Here is a 17,829-nt window from a genome sequence, read left to right as displayed (position 1 = left end):
TGAGCTCAAGGTGAAGAAGATTAGGAGCGACAACGGGTCCAAGTTCAAGAACCTTCAAGTGGAGGAGTTCCTTGAGGAGGAAGGGATCAAGCACGAGTTCTCCGCTCCCTACACACCACAGCAAAATGGTGTGGTAGAGAGGAAGAACAGGACGCTAATCGATATGGCGAGGACGATGCTTGGAGAATTCAAGACCCCCGAGTGTTTCTGGTCGGAAGCCGTGAACACGGCTTGCCACGCCATCAACAGGGTCTACCTTCATCGCCTCCTCAAGAAGACTTCGTATGAGCTACTAACCGGTAACAAACCCAATGTATCTTACTTTCGTGTATTTGGGAGCAAGTGCTACATTCTAGTAAAGAAGGGTAGAAATTCTAAGTTTGCTCCCAAAGCTGTAGAAGGGTTTTTGTTAGGTTATGACTCAAATACAAAGGCGTATAGAGTCTTCAACAAATCATCGGGTTTGGTTGAAGTCTCTAGCGACGTTGTATTTGATGAGACTAATGGCTCTCCAAGAGAGCAAGTTGTTGATTGTGATGATATAGATGAAGAAGACGTTCCAACGGCCGCTATGCGCACCATGGCGATTGGTGATGTGCGACCACAGGAACAATTGGAGCAAGAACAACCTTCTTCCTCAACAATGGTGCATTCCCCAACTCAAAACGATGAACAGGTTCATCAAGAGGAGTGTGATCAAGGGGGAGCACAAGATGATCATGTGATGGAGGAAGAAGCACAACCGGCACCTCCAACCCAAGTTCGAGCGATGATTCAAAGGGATCATCCCGTCGACCAAATTCTGGGTGATATTAGCAAGGGAGTAACTACTCGATCTCGATTAGTTAATTTTTGTGAGCATTACTCTTTTGTCTCCTCTATTGAGCCTTTCAGGGTAGAAGAGGCCTTGCTAGATCCGGACTGGGTGTTAGCTATGCAGGAGGAACTCAACAACTTCAAGCGCAATGAAGTTTGGACACTGGTGCCTCGTCCCAAGCAAAACGTTGTGGGAACCAAGTGGGTATTCCGCAACAAACAGGACGAGCACGGGGTGGTGACGAGGAACAAGGCTCGACTTGTGGCAAAAGGTTATGCCCAAGTCGCAGGTTTGGACTTTGAGGAGACATTTGCTCCTGTGGCTAGGCTAGAATCAATTCGTATCTTGCTAGCATATGCCGCTCACCATTCTTTCAGGTTGTTCCAAATGGATGTAAAGAGCGTTTTCCTCAACGGGCCAATCAAGGAGGAGGTGTACGTGGAGCAACCCCTGGCTTCGAGGATGAACGGTACCCCGACCACGTGTGTAAGCTCTCTAAGGCGCTCTATGGACTTAAGCAAGCCCCAAGAGCATGGTATGAATGCCTTAGAGACTTTCTAATTGTTAATGCTTTCAAGGTTGGGAAAGCCGATCCAACTCTTTTTACTAAGACATGTGATGGTGATTTGTTTGTGTGCCAAATTTATGTCGATGACATAATATTTGGTTCTACTAACCAAAAGTCTTGTGAAGAGTTTAGCAGGGTGATGACGCAGAAATTCGAGATGTCGATGATGGGCGAGTTGAACTACTTCCTTGGGTTCCAAGTGAAGCAACTCAAAGATGGCACCTTCATCTCCCAAACGAAGTACACGCAAGATCTGCTAAAGCGGTTTGGGATGAAGGACGTCAAGCCCGCAAAGACTCCGATGGGGACCGACGGACACACCGACCTCAACAAAGGAGGTAAGTCCGTTGATCAAAAAGCATACCGGTCAATGATAGGGTCTTTACTTTATTTATGTGCTAGTAGACCGGATATTATGCTTAGCGTATGCATGTGTGCTAGATTTCAATCTGATCCTAAGGAGTGTCACTTAGTGGCGGTGAAGCGAATTCTTAGATATTTGGTTGCTACGCCTTGCTTCGGGCTCTGGTATCCAAAGGGGTCTACCTTTGACTTGGTTGGATACTCAGATTCCGACTATGCTGGATGTAAGGTCGATAGGAAGAGTACATCAGGGACGTGCCAATTCTTAGGAAGGTCCCTGGTGTCGTGGAACTCTAAGAAACAAACCTCCGTTGCCCTATCCACCGCTGAGGCCGAGTATGTTGCCGCAGGACAGTGTTGCGCGCAACTACTTTGGATGAGGCAAACCCTTCGGGACTTTGGCTACAATCTGAGCAAAGTCCCACTCCTATGTGACAATGAGAGTGCTATCCGCTTGGCGGAAAATCCTGTTGAACACAGCCGCACAAAGCACATTGACATCCGACATCACTTTTTGAGAGACCACCAGCAAAAGGGGGATATCGAAGTGTTTCATGTTAGCACCGAGAACCAGCTAGCCGATATCTTTACCAAGCCTCTAGATGAGAAGACCTTTTGCAGGCTGCGTAGTGAGCTCAATATCTTAGATTCGCGGAACTTGGATTGAAATGTAGCATCCATGTGTTTATGCTTTTGATCATGTTCCTTCTGCATTGTGTTGCTTATTATGGTGCTCAAGTTGTACAAGCACTCCCCGGACCTCACAAGTCCCTGTGCCAGTACTGCACATATTTAGGGGGAGATGTGTTACAACTTGACCCTTTGAGACTAACCGTTTGCTTGAGTTTGATTGTTTTAGTCTCAAAGAAGGTTTGAAAGGGAAAGGTGGACTTGGACCGTGAAAGACTTCCACTGCACTCCGATGAGGGGGTAACTTATTCCAAGTTCATCTTTAAACTCTTATTGCCTATTTGCTCTTAATTGAAGATTTTGGTGAGGCAATGGGGTTAAAGGGCCAAGATTGATCCCGTTTTGGTGCTTGATGCCAAAGGGGGAGAAAATAAAGGCCAAAGCAATAAATGGATCAGCTACCACTTGAGAAACTTTGAAAACAGTAGGATAGAGCTTTTGGTTTGTCAAAACTCTTGCATTGTCTCTTTTGTCAAAAGTTGGCCTCTTGTGGGGAGAAGTGTTGATTATGGGAAAAAGGGGGAGTTTTTGGAATCTTGAATCAATTTTCTTTGGAAAACCTCTCTTTATGTCTCTACAAGTGGATTTGACTTAGAGATAGGATTTTGAGTTTGATTTGCAAAAATAAACCAAGTGGTGGCAAAGGATGATCCATATATGCCAAATTGAATCAAAATAAATTTGAGTTTTTATTTGAAGTGATATTGCACTTGTTCTAGTTGCTTTATGTTGTGTTGGCATAAATCACCAAAAAGGGGGAGATTGAAAGGGAAATGTGCCCTTGGGCCATTTCTAAGTATTTTGGTGATTAAGTGCCAACACAAGTGCTTAAATGTGAATCTATGCCCATGGATGAACAAAGTGCAAATCAAGAGTAAAGGTATGTTTCTAAGTCTTAGTACATTGGTTTTGTGTACTAATATACTTGTCTAAGTATCAGAAACAGAAAGAAGAAGAAAAGAGAAGAGTTGGCTGTGTACAGCCAAGAGGCTGTTTCGGTCTGGGGCACCGGACTGTCCGGTGGTGCACCGGACAGTGTCCGGTGCGCCAGGCTGGCTCGAGCGAACTGGCCGCTCTTGGGAATTCGCCGACGACGTACGGCTAAAATTCACCGGACTGTCCGGTGTGCACCGGACTGTCCGGTGAGCCAACGGTCGGCCGCGGAATCTGTGCGCGACACGTGGCCGGGCCCACGGTCGGAAGGGGGCACCGGACTGTCCGGTGAGCCAACGGTCGGCCGCGGAATCTGTGCGCGACACGTGGCCGGGCCCACGGTCGGAAGGGGGCACCGGACTGTCCGGTGCGCCAACGGTAGGCCTGGGCATTCGGTTCTTTGGTTCGGTTCGGTTCGGTTCCTCGGTTCTTGTAGAAATTCGGTTCTCCAAAAACTAGAACCGAAATAGCAAGATAAAGAAATCAGAACCGACTAGTTCGGTTCTCGGTTCTTCGGTTCGGTTCCTCGGTTCTAACCGAACTGTAACAGCCACTCTAAAATTATGAATAACGACAACTTTTGTGAGAAATTTCAGCAACATCTCCCCACAAACAACGACAAGTGCACAATGACTATAATTTCATAGATAATACATGGATGATTAGAGGTTCAACATAAGTCGATAACACAACATCCGAAGTTACAAACACATGTAACAAATTGAATCTAATACTTTTGGGTTTTTCGGTTCTTTCGGTTCTTTGGAGTGCAGAACCGAAAATATCTCATTTATTTCGGTTCTCAAAAAACTAGAACCGAAATTCATAACGGTTCCTTCGGTTCGGTTAGTTCGGTTGCGGTTCTCGGTTATTTCGGTTCGGTTCCTCGGTTCCGGTTCTTTTTGCCCAGGCCTAGCCAACGGCTCCCAGATCTGCAACGGTCGGCTGCACCATTTTAGGAAGGAGATCGGGCACCGGACAGTGTCCGGTGTGCACCGGACTGTCCGGTGCGCCCGATGACAGAAGGCAAGATCAGCCTTCCAGAATTGCTCTCAACGGCTCCTAGCTGCCTTGGGGCTATAAAAGGGACCCCTAGGCGCATGGAGGAGCACACCAAGCAACCTTAGAGCATTCTTGATCATCCACACTCAGTCTTTGCGCATTCGTTTGTCATTCTCAGTGATTCGAGCCCCGTTCTAGTGAGAACTTTGAGATAGTCTTTTGAGCTCGATTCTTGGCCGTGTGTGTGCGCATTTTGCTGTGGATTTGTGTGTGTTGCTTCCCTTCCTTACTCCGTGATTCTTTGTGAACATCAAAAGTGTAAGGGCGAGAGGCTCCAAGTTGTGGAGATTCCTCGCGAACGGGAGAAGAAAAGAAAAGCATAACACTGTGGTATTCAAGTTGATCATTGGATCACTTGAGAGGAGTTGAGTGCAACTCTCGTCCGTTGGGACGCCACAACGTGGAGTAGGCAAGTTTTGTACTTGGCCGAACCACGGGATAAATCACTGTGTCTTTTCTGTGTTGAATTCTTTGTGATTATCGTATTGTGCAAGACCTTCTCTCTAGCCACTTGGCGATTATTGCGCTAACACTTAACAAGTTTTTGTGGCTATAAGTTTAAGTTTCACAGGATCACCTATTCACCCCCCTCTAGGTGCTCTCAAGTTTAAGAGTTGTGTGAATACTACCTCATTAAAAAACTTTCTTGGGTAAAACTCATCATTGTGAGAAAACACAGAAAGAAAAAAAGAGTGCATCACAACTCTTAATCCTTTTATAAGTTATAATCATAATATTGTTCAAAGTTACAACATAAAATACTTCAGCACATCACTCCAAGTCTCCAACTCTCCATGCCCGGTTACATATGCAAAAGCAGAAGCAAGAAGCAACAACCAACAGGTTACAAAATCAAGAAGCAAAGCCCCAGGTCCCTTCTCCACCGTCGCCGTCAAGATCGACAGGAGTCGACATAGGAGCGTCGTCGAGATCAATACCGAACAAGCCAGCAACGTCATCTCTGAGGTCGTCGTCGTTCTCGCCCTCGGGTGCTAGACGAGGAAGAAGAACGTCGTCATCTTCAGCCACGACGTCCTCTCCAGACCCATTCCTCGACGGCATGGGTGGTCACCTATCACGCCCTAGGCCATAGCTAGAAGACGATGCATCGGCTATCGACCTAAGCAAACGAAACAATGGAAAACAACATCAAACTACAAGGACAAGAGACTTAGGGTTAGGGAGTAGGGCTAAGATTTTACCCGGTGCTGGAGAAGACGACGAGCACACCAAGAACAAGAAACAAGAACCACCAGAGAAGATGACACTTGATTAGCAAGAGCGGTAACCGGCGGAGGAGGGACACACGTCAACGAACTCACATAATCACCGATTCACCGGCGGGGAAGAGAGAGATAGAGAGATGAAAAAGGGAGGTGCCGATTTAGGGTTAGGGGCATCAGAGTTGAGGAGTGGGGAATGGTCGTACGTGCCGTGTTATACAAACGCTCTAGGGGGAGCTGAGTCAGCGCGGACCGTGTCCGTCGTGGTCCTAGATGTCAGCCTAGGCACGACCTGCTATGCTGGCCCGAGCATAATGCCATCCGGGTGAGGGCAAAAAAACTGGGCCTCGGGCCGGGGTACCGGTTATTGAATTGCATGGCTACCTATACTTGTGCAGTATATAGGTTTGTTGCCTTGGTGGTACGTGACGCACTTGAGGGTCGACACGGGGACAAGACACAAGGCAGGCTGCGACGCGAAATCTAGGGAGGGTTAGCAGCTGTTATGGCATGAACGAAGGGACGATCGAAATCTATGGAGGGTCACGAGCTGGCCGCAGTATGATATGAGTGACCGGATGTTTTCCTGCAGGGTACTACATGACGCTGGACCAGATCGAAAAAGTTAAAAGAAAAAAGGAACAAACGAGGACAACAATGGAACGGGAACCCGCCTACGGCCGGACGGCCCACCCAGCTCGAAACCAAAACGGCCGTGATGAATCGGTCAGTTTTATTTATGCATGCCATATGTCATGTAAGCATATGAGTAGTCACCCATCCATGTGTCTCTGTGTGTCACTGCTCCTAGTGGGCCCTTCTGTTCTGCACACTCCCTCGTGGCTTGCCTTTTGCCCCTCCCCTCCCCGTCACGTCTCGCCGGCCCCTGCCTTGGCGTCTGCCTGAATTCGCAGCTCGTGCTGTTCTTTTTTTTAATATTTCCTTTTGTCTCACAGTAAAAAACTACGGTCCAGTAAAGTTTCGCGAGAAGAAAAAAAAAAGAGAGGATTCTCTCTTGGATTCGCACTCCGCAGTCTGCAACGGCACTGCAGCAGGAAGATGGTGGCGGAGGACTAGAGGCGAGAGGAGGAGGAGGCACGCTGCCGCTGCGCGCTTCCGGCGGCCGCAGCGGGATTCGCCTCGCCGATTCAGGAGGTCTTCTGTGTTCAGAATTCAATTTTCAGCTGGACAGTACTGCGGCTGCGTGCAGACCGCGGCGCACAGCTTGCTTGTCGCGGTGGCAAAAGGTGAACGGCTCGAGATGGGATTGCGCTGCCCAGACCAGAAAATGTGTGGATGAAGCAAAAAAAAAAAAACTGAAGAACCGGAGGAGCAGGTCCATACTTCATCTATAACACGCAGCAACAGACGCAGAATTCTTGCGTCTCGCTCGGTCGCTAGCGCGCAATCTGCCGCCGCCGCTAAATCGCATTAAATTAATTAACAAATCCCACCGCCACAAATCTACAACTACAAGACCCACACACCCGTCGGTAAATGCAAAGATCGCAAGTCCACGGCCCACCCCCCAAATCGGCCAATCTCCACTTCTTAAGCCTCCCTGTTGCCTCGCACGGCCTCCGCCTCCTCGTCGTCCGGCCTCCCGCGCCACCACCGGGGCCTCGCCGCCACGAATGGAGTACGAGCGCATCCACGAGCCGCTCCCGCGCCGTCAGGTGCCTCGCCTCGCCGCGATCCCCCCCCCCCCCCCCCCCCCCCCTGAATTCGCTCCCCGGGTGCTCCGTTCCTGGATCTTGTCTTCGCTTGGGCGCTCTCCTCCCCCCCTGCCGCCCTGCCGCCGGGTGCTTGCTCGTCTTGGGCGTCCGATTTGCTTCTGCTCTCGCGCCGTCTTGGGTCCGTCGTTTTCTTGGGCCAAAGGTTCGTAGTGCGTGTGCTATTCGCGAGGTGGCTTTTTAATGGTTATTAGGTTGTCGGCCTAGGAACGGAGGCGCGCGCGCGCGCGCCTATCGTCGCTGAACTCGATGATGGTTCAGTTTGGTCGGACAGGTTGGTTTTCTTTCTTGCAGGGTTTCCTTTCCCCCTCTCTCTTTCTTCCCCATCCTTCTGCTCTCTATTGAATTCGGCTGGAGCCTAGAGCCTTGGTGCTTGTGCGGCTAAATTTGACGCGCATTTCGCCGAAAAGCTGCTGCGGCTCTCTCATGCGTCTGATGTTACTCGCCACTGTTCCTGTTAAAATTTTGTGGTGCTCTCTCTTCCGTGCCGTAGCTTTCACTCGCATGCGGCTGTAAGGATGGGATTGGGACGGGTCGAGCGTTGCAGTGCACGTTTCACTAAAAAGAGCTGAGAATGAGATCTTCTTGTCGCTTCCGCCCGTTGTTTCAGCTTTTCTTCGGTTCGAATTCAGTAGTTTCTCGGTTGGATTCGCCTTCTGTGCACCGTTTCGATTCTGCCCCCGCCATATTTTCCACCCTTTCTCTCGCGGCGTCACTGAAAACGTTTCTTCTGTCCTTCCTTCCACCCTGTTCTTCTGTCCCAGTCCGGCGGATTCTCCCCAGCTAAGCTGCGAGCGATGCTTCGCGGGCTAGAGAAACACCAGCGCAACAGCGGCGAGGACACGTCGCCGGAGGCCAACGACTCCGGCGAGCTCGACGACCGGAGTAAGTCCGCCGCCTGACCAATCATCGAGCTGTTCATACATGACTCGTCCATTGACCATCTGCTGAGCACGAGCTCTCGGATACTGAATACCGAATGTGTCGACAGGGAGCTTGGAATGCTCCACCTCCACCGAGATGTCGAGCAACAGCGGCCACAGGTCAAGGAACCGGGCCCCGGACGACGACAGCTTCGACTCGGAGAGCAGCTCGTCGGGGCCGCCCACGGTGAAGAGGTCGGCCGCGGTGGCCGCTTTGCTGCCGCCCTTCTCTCGCCCAACGCCGTCCAAGTGGGACGACGCCGAGAAGTGGATTTCCAGCCCCACGTCCAACCGTACTGGCCGTGCCGGGCCTACCGCTGGAACTATGCCAAAGAAGTCCGCATTGGCATTTCCTGAACATGGAGCCCGCCAGCCAGCCGTTGCTAAGGTGGTCACGGATGTGCCTACTATCGCTGGACCATTGGTTAAGAATTCAGATGGTAAGCATGAACTTTGCCATGCTATCGATTTCTTTATTCTTTATTGTTTTCACAACATGTAGACTAGTTCAAATGTTCAATACATTATAATGTAGTGACAAATATTGTACTTGCAAGGGTTTATTTCTGATTAATGCCATTGGATATCAACTCCATTCAGTTTTGTGTGTCTGAACTGAACTTTGGAGTCCTAACTATAATTTAGTCATACTTTATAATGTAGCGTGAAGAGTTAACAGTTAAGGATTGTTCAGAACATTTGGTTGCAAGTTTGAAATATTGGAGCGGGGTGAATTGGGGACAGGTAAAGTTCAACATCATGAGTTGCCCGTGCAGAGAATGAGAGAAGTTTGCCTTCAGCTGTTCTTTTCATCATGGCAGCTTCTCATGCCCTTAAAAAGTAACATGTATTTCATTTAACACCCCTTAAAATTATATAAAACACATGAAGATGACAGTCTAATATAGCTAAATCTGCCCACCAACTAAGGGCTCGTTCGTTTCTGCTGGAACAGACCAGGATTAATTCCAAATCTCTAAAACTTGTAGTAATTATTGAAGGAATCCAAGCCAGATTTATTTCACTCCTTCATTCCATGCGAAACGAACAGGCCCTAAATGTTTTACTTATGTATTTTCTTTTGGAAAATAACTAGCAGGATAAATGCACATTCAGATCAGGACATATTTCAGGCATACTGTGTCATTGTCTTGTTATATGCGAGCTGCTTGCATTTGGAACCTAGCAGATATTTATAGAATAAATTATCATCAGTGTGTTCCTATTTCCAGGTCTTGCCCATCCTGATTTGCTTAAACTTGCACACGATGCTTCAATAGTTGATGGACCAGCTCCTGCAGTTAGGTCTGTCTCTATGAGAGACATGGGGACCGAGATGACTCCAATTGCCAGCCAGGAGCCTTCTCGGACCGCGACTCCTATGATTGCATCCAGTCCAACCTCCTCTCGGACACCAACTCCTCAACGCACCACAGAATTCAGTGTGAGCAATATAGATTCTAACAAGATGGCGATGTCTGAAGAGGAGGTCCATATAAGTACAAGACAGGAAATTATGGATCTTGGCGAAAGGTTAGGCAAGACTACTATAGCTGCATGGGCAAGCAAGGAGGAGAAAGCTGCTGCACGTTCTACGGATACTGCAGCCGATAATGCTGTTGATGTCAACAGGGAGAATCGAGCGGCAGATTGGCAGGAGGCAGAGAAGGCAAAGTATCTTGCAAGGTATAGTTGATCCTATTTTGGTCTGTTCATCTTGAGAATAACATTTAAAGACACACATAATATTTAATGCTTTGCACTGCAATAATATACAGAAACTAGGTTTAGGATCATCTGGGCTCTGTGGTAAAGAACTGCAGAACGTACGGAAGCTAGGCGAAACAGGAGGTTGCAGATTTATTGTTTCTTTGACCTTAAACATTATGCAGGTTTCATAGGGAGGAGGCAAAGATCCAAGCTTGGGAAAATCTCCAGAAAGCGAAAATTGAAGCTGAAATGAAAAGGATAGAGGTAAAACCTCCATTTTCTGAGATACTTTTGACTTGAAGCCTGTATGCACGCAGTTTTCTGTTTTAAGTAATTATTAAACCTAAAGAAAGCACCGGCACTCCAAGCAACATCTGACTATCCTGATGTAGGATTAAACTAGGAATCTGAAGAACTCCCTCCATTTCTTTTATAATGCCTAGAAATGAAAAGGTCGAAAGTATATTTTGGCATCGGTTCCTCTTGCAATGTATCATTAGTTGCTGCAAAATCATTTGTTGTATAAAATAATTGTGAGACACAAATCTATTGATGTAACTTTTACATGCTAATTGATGTAACTTTTACATGCTAAACGTGTGTATAATTCGGCTAACTGTTAGCCAAATTGTACAAAGTTTTGACGGTTTCAAATCATAATACGTCCACCGTTTTCTGCTGGGCACATGCAACAATTAACCTTTTTTTAGCTCATGAGTTCATTCTGCTAGGTGGGTCACCTTCTGTTTCAGTCATGTGACCCTTTTAGTTTGCCTGCCTTTCGGTCGCAAACTTTGGCCGTCCTCAGGGTTGATCCGGATCGTCCGTTACAACACTGATGATGGTGCCAATGTGCTGCACTAACTGGTTCCTTTTTCTACTCCCCTCTTCACGAAACACGTGAGGCTAGCTCGTTTGCGGAGAGGAAAAAGAAAAGCTCATGAATTCGATGCATGTATTCAGAGACAATTTAAGAGAAGCTCAACCTGGAGAATCTGACAGAAGCTCCCTCTCTGATCGCAGGCCAAGATCGAGCGGAAACGGGCGCGCGAGCAAGACAGGCTCGCCAGCAAACTGGCAGCGGTGAGCCACCGAGCGGAGGCGAAGAGGGAGGCCGCGGAGGCGAGGCGGGACCAGGAAGCCGCGAGAACGGAGGAGCAGGCGGCTCAGATCCGAGAAACCGGGCACACGCCTTCCTCTTTCTCATGCTGGTGCTGGTGCCTGTGACTCTGATTCCTTCACTGCATGACCAGCACAGCACGTCACCCGACTGTAACATAGCATGACCCGTGAGACTGTGATCTCCGGCCATGGTAGAAAAATTTGCTCACTGTACGACTTGTGTAGTGCCTTGGTCTAATGGTGTCCAGTTTTTTGGTACCTCGCGATTAATATGGGCTGTTAGGCCGGTTGGGCTGTGGACGGTAGATAAGGCCCGTAGAGGATTTTTGGAGATGGGCTCGGATCGTCAGCTCGGCCTAGGAATTGGATCGCAGGCAAATCCCAACGGCTCCTGTCGTTCCTTCCCATGAACAGGAGGAAAACCTTCTGGTTCTTTTTTTTCTTCAGAAAGGAGGATCCCCCATTTCATTATGAAATAGGAAACCAGTTGCAGACGACTTACATCATACCAGAATCAGGAGTTTCTGACCAAAAGCTAACATAATGAGAGGCCCCAACTCCAGCGCTCCTATTCAAAGAACTTATCCGCGTGATTGGTTGCATGTGCGTGTCTATCCAGCCTCTCCTCGTACGTTGACTAAGCGTCGGCTCCTGTTTAGTAGTCTGCGTATGCAACCTGGATTGCACCCGTAGCTGCAGCACACAGGCTAAAAACATCTCCTCGGCTGCATGCGCACATACGCACTGACCATCCCGCTTCCATAGGCCTAGCTCACACGAGCCAGGCCACACTCGCCTACCCAACCAATCATATGGTATCTGAATAGGTCTCTACGCATGAACAGAATATTACATAACATGGGTCTCATCATCAACAGAAAGAGGGCTAAACAAACCCTCTAACGAACGGAACCTAAAACGACATGATCAAAGCAAAAGAGACACTACCAGGAACCCGACTTAAGAGAGGACCGATTCCACAATCTTCAACCTTTTTCAAGCCATCTTGATCCGTCTGTCCACGAACGCCCATCCAAAGGCCTGACAGAAAATACCTTTAACCATTCTTCTGATGAGGTGGCTTCCTACCTCTGGCATCTTTTTTTGCGTCTATGTCTGGATCATGCACTAGGATACCATCAAAAAACAACAAAGGAATATAACATTAGCGAGGTCAATGGAAGATTTATCGGTAAAACAAATTTCATTTCTGGCTCTCCACAAAGCCCACAAAACTGCACCACAACCGACAATAATCATTTTTTTTCTTTTTTAATAAAACCGCCCAATCTTCTTCTAAAAGTTAAAGAGCTAAAGTTGGACACCAGACCTGAACTAATAGAGATGTCTTTGTGCATAGACAAGTCAAAAGGCCTGCTAAATTTCTATGATAGTGAAAAATCCCCACACCATTTATCATGCCGGAAGCTGGTTTTAAGACCATTGCCAATTTTCTTCTGACAATACTTGTAAAAAATCTCTTTTGTTTCAAGCACACCTCTCCAGAACTGTGAATCCCCATGTTTTTTTACCAAGATAAGGGGCTTATCTTTCACATATTTAGCTCTTACAATCTTCTGCTAAAGACCATTCCGACTTTCTAAATTCAAGAACCATTTAGTAAGCAGGCTAATGTTCATTAGCCTCAAATTCAGCACTCCAAGGCCCCCATGGATCTTAGGAGCACAAACAGTGTCCCAATTCACCAGGTGATACTTCTTAGATTCTCCTCCACCATTCCAAAGGAGTCTTTTCCTAAATAACTCTATTTTCTTAATGACCATCTTTGTGGCATAGAACAAAGAGAGAGAGCATATAAAGGGGTATGTTAGATAGGCTACAATTGAGTAACACCAGTCCCCCATGCTCATGCATCTCCCTTGCCATATGCCTCCTGCACACAGCCAGCGCACGCGCCACGTCCGACATCAGTGGTTAGGGTAGGTAAGATGCTGAGATCATAAGATGACCATCGATGATGGTTTGTTTCTGATTTTATAGCACTTCTTCCCTAAAGATGAAGGTAAGGTGGCTCAGTGTCGAGGAGCATTTCAGTTTCCTGAGCACTCGATGCCTAATTATGACAGTGGAAAGGCTGCTAACAGTATGATCAAACAGAGAGCGAGGGAATGAAGGATCTAACTCTTTAAAATGTCGAGTATTAGAAGAGGGAAAGTAAGTAATTAGAGTGGTTGATGCAAAATGTTCTGAGTTGTCTAAATTTGAGTCTGAGTATCATGAGGTATGCAATTCCCTTTTACATAGTTTATTTATAAAGGTTCTCCATTTATCATAAAATTTTAGCAACATACTACTAAAAGTAAATCCCAATTAAATTGAACCCTCCAGGGATCAGTGTAGTCAAGCATAACTAAGTTACCTTTTCAAGCCATCGACAATGGATTTGAAGAAGAAACTTGTTGGCGTTTCGACCCCGGGGGGTCTCTGGACCGACGAGTAAATTGTCGCCGCGTGTCCCAGCCCAGATGGGTCGGCACGAGACGGAGCACGAAGGGGGGCAGAAGAGAGGGAGACAGGCGTAAAGGGGAAACCAGCGGCCTTCGTGTTGTCCTGTGCCCAGGTCGGGTGCGCTTGCAGTAGGGGGTTACAAGCGTCCGCGTGGGAGAGAGCGAGAGGCCTGTGCGTGCCGTCCCGTTCCCCCGCGCGGCCAACCTTCTCGTAAGAGAGCCCTGGACCTTCCTTTTATAGGCGTAAGGAGAGGGTCCAGGTGTACAATGGGGGGTGTAGCAGTGTGCTAACGTGTCTAGCAGAGAGGAGCTAGCGCCGTAAGTACATGTCGTCGTGGCAGCCGGAGAGGTTTTGGCACCCTGTTCATGTGATGTCGTGGCCGTCGGAGGAGCGCTAAAGCCTTGCGGAAGGACAGCTGTCGGGGCTGTCGAGTCTTTGCTAACGTCTCCTTGCTTCCGTAAGGGGCTGAGAGCCGCCGTCGTCATGGAGCACGTGGAGCGCCATCATTACTTGTTTACCGGGGCGAGCCAGATGGGACACCGGTCTTGTTCCCCGTAGCCTGAGCTAGCTAGGGGTAGGGTAATGATGCCCCCCCTGTGACGTGGTCGGTCCGAGCCCTGGGTCGGGCGAGACGGAGGCTCCTCCGAGGTCGAGGTCGAGTCTGTCTTCCGAGGTCGAGTTCGAGTCCGAACCTCGGGTCGGGCGAGGCGGAAACCGTCGTCCGAGGCCAAGGCTGAGTCCGAGCCCTGGGGTCGGTCAAGGTGGAGTTCGTCGTCTTTCGGGGCCGAGCCCGAGTCCAAGCCCTGGGGTCGGGCGAGGCGGAGTTCATCGTCTTTCGGGGCCGAGCCCGAGTCCGAGCCCTGGGGTCGGGCGAGGCGGAGTTCGTCGTCTTCTGGGGCCGAGCCCGAGTCCGAGCCCTAGGGTCGGGCGAGGCGGAGTTCGTCGTCTTCCGGGGCCGAGCCCGAGTCCGAGCCCTGGGGTCAGGCGAGGCGGAGTTCGTCGTCTTTCGGAGCCGAGGCCGAGTTCGAGCCCTGGGGTCGGGCGAGGCGGAGTTCGTCGTCTTCCGGGGCCGAGCCCAAGTTCGAGCCCTGGGGTCGGGCGAGGCAGAGTTTCCTATGGCGCCCGAGGCCGGACTTGGCCGCTGTCAGCCTCACTCTGTCGAGTGGCACAGCAGTCGGAGCGACGCGGGTGGCGCTGTCTTCTTGTCAGGCTGGTCAGTGGAGCGTCGAAGTGACTGCGGTCACTTCGGCTCTGTCGACTGTAGGGCGTGCGTCAGGATGAGGTGTCAGGCCACCTTTGCATTAAATGCTCCTGCGATACGGTCGGTTGGCGTGGCGATCTGGCCAAGGTTGCTTCTTGGCGAAGACTGGGCCTCGGCCGAGCCGAAGGTGTGTCCGTCGCTTGAGGGGGTCCTTGGGCGAGACGTGAATCCTCCGGGGTCGGCTGCCCTTGCCCGAGGCTGGGCTCGGGCGAGGCGAGATCGTGTCCCTTGAGTGGACCGAGCCTTGACTTAATCGCACTCATCAGGCCTTTGCAGCTTTGTGCTGATGGGGGTTACCAGCTGAGATTAGGAGTCTTGGGGGTACCCCTAATTATGGTCCCCGACAGTAGCCCCCGAGCCTCGAAGGGAGTGTTAATACTCGCTTGGAGGCTTTTGTCGCACTTTTTTTGCAAGGGGACCGGCTTTTCTCGGTTGCGTTTCGTTCCGGTGGGTGCGCGCGAGCGCACCCGCCGGGTGTAGCCCCCGAGGCCTCGGAGGAGTGGTTTGACTCCTTCGAGGTCTTAATGTGTTTCGTGATGCTTCGGCCGGTCTGGTTGTTCCCTCATGCGAACTGGCCGTAGCCCGGGTGCACAGTCGAGTCCCAAGTTCTCGGGCTGGTATGTTGACGTTGTCAACGATTTGGCCGGAGCCGGGTTTGCGAGAGCAGCCCCCGAGCCTCCGCACAGGGCGAGAGGACGGTCAAGGACAGACTCGACTTTTTTACATACGCCCCTGCGTCGCCTTTCCGCAAGGAGGAGGGGGGAAAGCGCCATGTTGCCCTTGGAAGGCGCCGAACATGGTGTCTCCAGTGAGTTGCTAACGGGTAATCCGAGTGGACGCCTGTGCCCCATTTGTTATGGGTCGGTGAAAGGGAAATGTGCCCTTGGGCCATTTCTAAGTATTTTGGTGATTGAGTGCCAACTCAAGTGCTTAAAATGTGAATTTATGCAATGGATGAACAAAGTGCAAATCAAGAGCAAAGGTATGTTTCTAAGTCTTAGTACATTGGTTTTGTGTACTAATATACTTGTCTAAGTATTGGAAACAGGAAGAAAAAGAAAAGGAAAAAGGTGGCTGTGTACAGCCAAGGGGCTGTTTCGGTCTGGGGCACCGGACAGTGTCCGGTGCGCCAGGCTGCCTCGGCCGAACAGGCCGCTCTCGGGAATTCGCCGACGGCGTACGGCTAAAATTCACCGGACTGTCCGGTGTGCACCGGACTGTCCGGTGAGCCAACGGTCGACTAGGGCCAACGGTCGGCCGCGGATTCTGCGCGCGACACGTGGCCAAGCCAACGGTCGGAAGGGGGCACCGGACTGTCCGGTGTGCACCGGACATGTCCGGTGCGCCAACGGCTCCCAGATCAGCAACGGTCGACTGCGCTGTTTAAGGAAGGAAATCGGGCACCGGACAGTGTCCGGTGTGCACCGGACTGTCCGGTGCGCCCGACGACAGAAGGCAAGATCAGCCTTCCAGATTTGCTCTCAACGGCTCCTAACTGCCTTGGGGCTATAAAAGGGACCCCTAGGCGCATGGAGGAGACATCCAAGCAACCTTTGAGCATTCTTGATCATCCACACTCAGTCTTTGCGCATCCGTTTGTTATTCTAAGTGATTCGAGCTCCGTTCTTGTGAGAACTGTGAGATAGTCTTTGAGCTCGATTCTTGGCCGTGTGTGTGCGCATTTTGCTGTGGATTTGTGTGTGTTGCTTCCCTCCCTTACTCCGTATTTCTTTGTGAATCTCAAGTGTAAGGGCGAGAGACTCCAAGTTGTGGAGATTCCTTGCAAACGGGAAATTGAAAGGAAAAGCATAACACTGTGGTATTCAAGTTGATCATTGGATCACTTGAGAGGAGTTGAGTGCAACTCTCGTCCGTTGGGACGCCACAACGTGGAGTAGGCAAGTTTTGTACTTGGCCGAACCACGGGATAAATCACTGTGTCTTCTCTGTGTTGAACTTCTTGTGGTTATCATATTGTGCAAGATCTTCTCTTTAGCCACTTGGCATTAACTGTGCTAACGCTTAATCAAAGTTTTGTGGCTTAAGTTTTGAAGTATACAGGATCACCTATTCACCCCCCCTCTAGGTGCTCTCAATTGGTATCAGAGCCGTTCTCTTCAAGAAAGGGACTAACCGCCCGAAGAGATGGATCCTAAGGGGAAGGGAATCGTGATCAACGACAAGGAGAAGGAGTCCTTCGTCAACGAGCCAAAGGATGACAAGTCAAACGACTCGGGCTCGGGTCATAGACGGAAAGATGGGAAGAAGAAGAAGACAAGGCGCATCAAGGAGATTGTCTACTACGACAGCGACGAATCTTCCTCTTCCCAAAAGGACGATGACAACGACTACAGGAAGACGGTCAATTCAAACTTTTCATTTGATTATTCTCGTATTCCACATAGTTCGAATTCACATTTGCTTTCCATTCCTCTCGGCAAACCTCCACACTTTGATGGGGAGGACTACGGATTTTGGAGTCACAAAATGCGTAGTCATTTATTCTCTCTCCATCCAAGCATATGGGAGATCGTAGAGAATGGAATGAAATTTGATAGCTCGGATAGCCCTATGTTTATTAATGAACAAATTCATAAAAATGCACAAGCTACTACTGTGTTGCTAGCCTCTTTGTGCAGGGACGAGTACAATAAAGTGAGCGGCTTGGACAATGCCAAGCAGATATGGGACACCCTCAAGATTTCTCACGAGGGGAACGACATCACCATGCTCACCAAAATGGAGTTGGTGGAGGGCGAGCTTGGAAGGTTTGCAATGATAAGGGGCGAGGAGCCAACCCAAACATACAACCGGCTCAAGACCCTTATCAACAAAATAAGGAGCTACGGAAGCACGCGATGGACGGATCACGACGTCGTCCGCCTAATGCTAAGGTCATTCACCGTTCTTGATCCTCATCTCGTGAACAATATTCGTGAGAATCCCAGGTACACG

General features: G+C 49.6%; 1 protein-coding gene across 2 annotated transcripts; it reads left to right on the top strand.

The window, feature by feature from the left end:
- Window positions 1–6,974: 6,974 nt before the first annotated feature.
- On the top strand, window positions 6,975–11,471 carry LOC100501751 (Remorin family protein). Of its 2 annotated transcripts, XM_008649083.4 has the most exons (6): window positions 6,975–7,332; window positions 8,154–8,274; window positions 8,381–8,752; window positions 9,545–9,998; window positions 10,205–10,286; window positions 11,046–11,471. In XM_008649083.4, the coding sequence occupies exons 1-6, from the start codon at window positions 7,291–7,293 to the stop codon at window positions 11,247–11,249; spliced, it is 1,275 nt and encodes a 424-aa protein (XP_008647305.1). In that variant the 5' UTR covers window positions 6,975–7,290; the 3' UTR covers window positions 11,250–11,471.
- Window positions 11,472–17,829: the final 6,358 nt, after the last annotated feature.

The sequence above is a fragment of the Zea mays genome, chromosome 1 (assembly GCF_902167145.1).
Source record: "Zea mays cultivar B73 chromosome 1, Zm-B73-REFERENCE-NAM-5.0, whole genome shotgun sequence".
In the NCBI taxonomy this organism is placed as follows: domain Eukaryota; kingdom Viridiplantae; phylum Streptophyta; class Magnoliopsida; order Poales; family Poaceae; genus Zea; species Zea mays.
This window is presented reverse-complemented; position numbering and strand designations above follow the sequence as displayed.